This window comes from Juglans microcarpa x Juglans regia, chromosome 3S (assembly GCF_004785595.1).
Source record: "Juglans microcarpa x Juglans regia isolate MS1-56 chromosome 3S, Jm3101_v1.0, whole genome shotgun sequence".
NCBI lineage: Eukaryota > Viridiplantae > Streptophyta > Magnoliopsida > Fagales > Juglandaceae > Juglans > Juglans microcarpa x Juglans regia.
In genome coordinates, this window is record NC_054599.1 from 2,565,263 (window position 1) to 2,571,512 (window position 6,250).

The following is a 6,250-nucleotide window of genomic DNA, read 5'->3' on the forward strand; positions in this document are numbered from 1 at the left end:
AATTAAAAATTAAAATACACTGCTTAATGATATTATTCGGGATACAAATTCGATGACTGTAGTATCGCTCATAATATAATATAAGAGATCAAGCAGTCAAATTGCATGAGCATGCATGCTGCAGTGGTAATTAGTTTGACCGCTCAAGAAGGGAAAATACTACAAAAATCAATGTTTTTTATTTTAAGAGATTTTTGCGTACTTTCCTTAAAAAAAATAGATAAATTTGAGACTTATATTAAAAAATATTTTTTTAATTATAGACTTCACTTTTTTTTTTCAAATGGAATGCATGAGACTTTCACACCTTACGACTGTATATCTCTAGCATTATTATTTTATTTTAACATTTAAAGTTTTTTTTTGTTATATAAGCAAACTTTCATTCATAAGAAATCAGTACATAGCAATTTAATCAAACCAAAATACATGATCCACAAAAGCTGGGACATGTTCCCACCACATTAGAATATCATCAACATTCCAAACAAAACGTGCCAAGCTATGTGCTATCCGATTGCCTTCCCTATAAACATGTTGAACATGCAAATCTGTAAATGCATCATTAGGTCTTATTAGATTACCATTCGAGGAGAAAGACTCTTGAGTAGCTTGTATTCCTGCACCAGTAATAGCATTTAAAGTTATTTTAAGATGGGTTATACTATATTGTTATACTCTCGTCTGATCACGTCTCTAATGTGTTGATATTTAGTAACAATTATTAGATCAACTAAAAAATTAATGTATAATGTTATTATATTAATACACAGCACAGTATATGCATTTTTCCTTTTATCTACATTAAGTAATCATGTGATATTCAAGCAAGAAGATCTATAAATATATAAGTTATAAACCTATTTGTGGACCGAAAAAGGAGAAGAAAATTACAAAGCTCGAGCTAGCTTTCCATGGGCCACAAGAAAATAAAACATGAGAATTGTGGTTAATTGTTATTTCAGTTTAAGGTCTAGATTTGATAAGGAAGTAGAAGCACATGATACATCCGCAAACAACTCCCAAAAGCAGGAAAACCATCAATCCTCCATTTTATAGGCATTTAAATTTCCTTCCCATGACACCCAATTCGATTTTCTGTCAACGTATACATTGTTAACAGAGGAGAAAGATATAGTCTGTTAATTAATTAGTAGTCGCTTTGAAATCATCGAATTAAGTTGCTTAATTAATTAATTACTCAATTCGGAGGAGAATGTCTTCACGCGAAATCACAATGATGGAAATAGGTGAGAGTTCGACAGGCGACAGAACCTGGGGACTCTGTACTTCATCCGAGACCGATCAGCTCATTCAAAAGGTATATGCAAATTATCAATTAATGCTACTGATCCATGTCAATTTACAAAACTAGAATATATTACTTACATATATAGAGGTGTTAGATTCACAAAAAGTAAAACTTATAAACTAATATGCATGGTTAGATGCGAACATCATATCTATATTACAGTAAATAATGATTTACAATTTGATCATGTAACACAACAAATCACATCGGTATGTGAATTTTATTTTATAAGAATCTGTTTGTGAACTTAAGATATTTCTCTAACATATAAGCTGTTTGTTTATAATTTATTGATTCAATTGTTTTGGGTCAGGTGATTGCTGAATTCATTGGGACATTCTTCTTGATATTTGCTGGGTGTGGTTCGGTTGCTGTCAATAAGATATACGGTTCAGTATCATTTCCAGGGATTTGTATAGTTTGGGGTTTGATAGTAATGGTCATGGTTTATTCTGTTGGTCATATCTCCGGCGCCCACTTTAATCCGGCAGTGACTCTCACTTTTGCAATCTATAGGCATTTCCCTCTCAAACAGGCAGGTTTCGAATCCATTTTTTTTTTATATATATATACATATATAATGAGCTTTTCTTTTCATTCTCTGAGCCCATTATATTGATCTTATAAATAATGTGTACGTGCAGGTGCCTCTGTATGTCATAGCGCAGATATTAGGTTCAATTCTTGCTAGTGCCACGTTATGCGCTGTTTTTCCAGTCGACAAGAAGTCTTTCTTTGGAACAGTACCTGTTGGATCCAATAGTCAGGCTCTTCTCATCGAGATCATCATCTCCTTTCTTTTGATGTTTGTTATTTCCGGCGTTTCCACAGATAATAGAGCTGTTAGTAACTCTTATCTCCTCTTTTTTTTTTTGTCAAGTCATGGTGTTTGTTATCTAAAAGTTTTCTTGCAAGCGAGTTCATGTACTAAATCGCGCATAAATACTGACATGTAAGATATCTGTTAAATAGTACGAATTGAAGATAGAAATGATTTTTGTGAGATAGAAGACTTTCTTCTTCTCTCAAAATTTTTCTTTTTTTGTTTTTCTTTTCAATAAAAAATGTCATGTCAGTGTGACACACAATTTGGTATACCAAACCGCTTGGAACTAACAAAGGACGTGCAAACATTATTCAGATTTACACACGCAGTACTCTACCCAGAAACTGGATTTAATATATATTTTGCGCAAGATTTTTGATGTTGATCAGCGGATCGAGACATAAATATATTTATATTCTTGCAGATTGGAGAATTGGCAGGGATTGCTGTGGGAATGACAATAACCTTAAACGTCTTCGTCGCCGGGTATATAATTAACTTCAACTTTAGGGAAGATTTCTGAGATTTTTTTTTCCCAATATTTCTAGAAAATACATGATTAACATGCATGGGGTTTCGTCATTAATGATATATTTCAGGCCAGTAAGTGGTGCATCGATGAACCCAGCCAGGAGCATAGGGCCAGCTCTGCAAGTGCACATATACAAGGGACTGTGGGTTTATCTTGTAGGGCCACCCGTAGGAACCATACTTGGTGGCTTAGCCTATAACCTCATTAGATTCACCGACAAACCCCTCCGGGAGATAACCAAGAGTGGATCCTTTCTCCGGAGCATGCCCCGATAATTCCTGCATCATCATGTGCTGGCTAGCTTGTGCTCCCTACAAATTATATATATATATATATATATATATATATCTTCACACTGCATGCAGCGTTTAATTACAACGTCGCCTAGCTAGCTTGTTTGACATGATGCCACTATCAATCCTAGTATATACCATGTATATATATAGCTTGTATTAATTAGGTTGGAGGAGGTAAAGACAAACTTGAACATGCATCGACATTACCTTTTTTTATATTTAATTGATGAACAAAAGGTAGAGAAGTTGGTCGATCGTTTCAAAGTTAATATATATATACACGTGTGTGTGTGTGTATGAGCTACTCCATCCAAATTAAACGTTAGAACATTGCATTAGGTTAATTTATATTGTAATCACACATATATTATTGTAAATTTCAAGTCATATTTGGACTTATACTTTAAAAAAAAAAAAATCGATATTATTATAAGAATTTCTCGATCACAAATAATGTGAAATCTCGTACGACTACGAGTCTCAAATATGGTTACCCATTTACCACCATTTTTTACACAATCTAACTAATGTAATTATCACATGAATCTCTACTATCAAATCTCTTATGTCCCACACGGCCTCAAACTGATGATTTTCTCTAATATAATTTATACGACTTAATTAAAGCTCGAGCTACTCCAATATCAATTATGTTTAATATTTCTCACTCTCATGCATTAAGAGATTAATTAATTTCACCTACCACCCTCCTTTATTCAATATGGGGAATACATTACAACATATATATATCCTTTTTTTTTTTTTTTTTTGTCAGATCATTTCATAACATGTACTGATATTATTGTTAGGTAGACTATTGATTTCTCTCTTTTAATTCCCTCCGATCTTATTCATTTCTAGGATTTCTTGGCAAGTAGCACTTTTTTAAAGTGTATCAATATTTAAAACCTGAATAATAATGTGGTTCCACTTTTTGTAAAAAAAAAAAAAAGAAAAAGAAAAAGAAAACAACTATCTGTTTGGGCTAATTGAGTTTGATCAAGGTTTAAAAAGTGGTTTTAATAGCTTAAAAGTTCTTTAAAAAAAAATATTTGATAAATTTATAAAAAATGCTTTAAGCACCTAACAAAATTTACCAATTGGTCTAGTTCCTACGTACGAAAAATGCTAGCTACTTAACCCTAAGAATGCTTAATACTCGTATAATTGAATCCTCGTTAAAATCATTATGAAGAGGAAGAACTTTTATCTTCCAAGTAATGTGAGATCTCATATAGTATTTATACCTATATTTATCAGTTAGTATGAAGTATCATAATCTCTCCCTTAGATTCCTAGTATCCTTGTTGGGAAATTCTATCACAGGTGGCAGGACTCTAGTCCACAATTTTGGTTTGGATAAGGTTTGATATTAGTTGTAATGCCCAAATTGAAAGCTTAAGCTACATCTAAGTCATACTTTAAAAAAATTCATGTACAATTAGAGCCTCATTAAAGTCATTATAAAGAACAAGAACTTATTTCTCTTAAATAATATGAAATCTCATACACGCTTCCTATGTCATGTGAACTAGTTATGATACAGACATGAACACAAAACAAACAACTTTACAATGACGCCACATAGCATCACATGGTCAAACTCAATCATTTACACATTGGTGTTGGATAGAATTAGGATCATTCTGGCTGCTAGTTAATCAACAGAATTAGAGATTGAGATTGAGAAAATATTCAAAACAAAGAGAAAACTTTGAGAGTAATTAATTTTATTGATAAAATTTGTAAGCTAGGTTTTGAAACTCACAAGCTATATAGGCTCAAATAGTATGATAATCTGAAATTATGAGAATCTTGTCTGAAAATAAAAAATTCTAATTATTGCATAAAAGTAAAATACTTAATAAAATAAGAATCTTGCAAAAAATCTAGCCCAAATCGGAATTATCAAAACCATCCCTAAAATGAAAGCGAAACTTTTTTTTTTCAAAAAAGAAAAATAACTTAAATTATTGACGATTTGAAGGGACAACGGGTATTTTCGGGACCACCAAACATAGGCCGATGACCGCAACGTATGCACCAAATAGAACTTTTCCGAATTAAAGCTATATGCATGATTATGATATCTGTAGCTAAAATTATAGTAAAAATAATGAATGTGCACTATACCGACCAAAATCCAAGAAATCTTCACCATTTTTGGTCGTATTTATGTTAATATGCCTTCTCAAAAATATAGTTCAATACTTACTATCAATACAAAATCTGTCTAATCGACATCGATCATCAAATCCCAATCCCTTGCTTAGATATGGAGGGTGAGGCACGACAGGCCCATGGTCTGTCCCTATATAATACGATGGATGAAACCAATGGAATTCAGCATTATTAATATTTATTATTACCCAATGATATTTTGATTGTGATCCGTGGATCGATCCAAATCGAACGGCAGTAATGATTGAATAAAATCTCTTAATCCTTATATCATTCCATTAACCAAAAGTTTCAGGTCCCATTGAAACATTCATTTTTAATCATGGCGGGTTCCTTTTGTCTCTTTTATTAATTATTATTAATAAAATCTCATGACTAAAAACTTCCTAAATTTTTATTGCAGCTGAAACAATATCCGAATAGACCAAGGAGCAAGTCATGTGTATTTGATTACAATCAACAAGTAAAATTAAGTTTTCTACCTTAAATTATTCTCATATACAATTAATTAATTTCACATGTAACATATAGCTAGCATTATATATAATTTGTATATATATTTTGTTGAATAATAATGTGAACGGAATTAATTTATAGTCCGATTTATAACAAGCTAAAATGATAGTTCCACTTCATTAACTTTTAAAAATTTTATTTGATTTTAGTTTTAAATTTTACATGACTATCTTTTATTTAAAATTAAGTTGTATAATGAGTTATTAAAGAGATTTTGCTTATATCATTATTTCTATTTTTTTTCAATTTGTACTATAAACTATCAAAATTATCAATTTGAGCTGAAATTATCACTTTTTGATGATGCACATTCTCGATTTAGATCTGCTCATTAATATATATATATATATATATATAACACGATCTTAGATCACTCTCAATGAATACTGTAAAATATATTTAAAACCTAAATATGTGAGTGTTTGTCCAAAAACCAAACCAAATGAATCATGTAAAATTCCTCTATTTTACATTCATCTACAGTGACTTGCTACATATAAGTAGCGGTTTCTGTTCATCCTATAAATATTTTTGTGTATAGGACGAAATATATCACATTGCATATAAAAATGAAAATGTTTTAACCA

At 31.2% G+C, this 6,250-nt stretch overlaps 1 protein-coding gene across 1 annotated transcript; it reads left to right on the forward strand.

Moving 5' to 3' along the window:
* Positions 1–1,123: 1,123 nt before the first annotated feature.
* LOC121258053 (probable aquaporin NIP-type) lies at positions 1,124–3,230 on the forward strand. Its single transcript, XM_041159398.1, has 5 exons — positions 1,124–1,321; positions 1,626–1,847; positions 1,957–2,154; positions 2,563–2,624; positions 2,738–3,230. The coding sequence occupies exons 1-5, from the start codon at positions 1,217–1,219 to the stop codon at positions 2,943–2,945; spliced, it is 795 nt and encodes a 264-aa protein (XP_041015332.1). The 5' UTR covers positions 1,124–1,216; the 3' UTR covers positions 2,946–3,230.
* Positions 3,231–6,250: the final 3,020 nt, after the last annotated feature.

Bases quoted from the DNA above. Each gene is read 5' to 3' on its own strand.
- LOC121258053 (XM_041159398.1), top strand. From the start codon at position 1,217: ATGTCTTCACGCGAAATCACAATGATGGAAATAGGTGAGAGTTCGACA. The intron at 2,155-2,562 runs GTTAGTAACTCT...ATATTCTTGCAG, and splicing joins TTTCCACAGATAATAGAGCT to ATTGGAGAATTGGCAGGGAT. The intron at 2,625-2,737 runs GTATATAATTAA...GATATATTTCAG, and splicing joins TTAAACGTCTTCGTCGCCGG to GCCAGTAAGTGGTGCATCGA.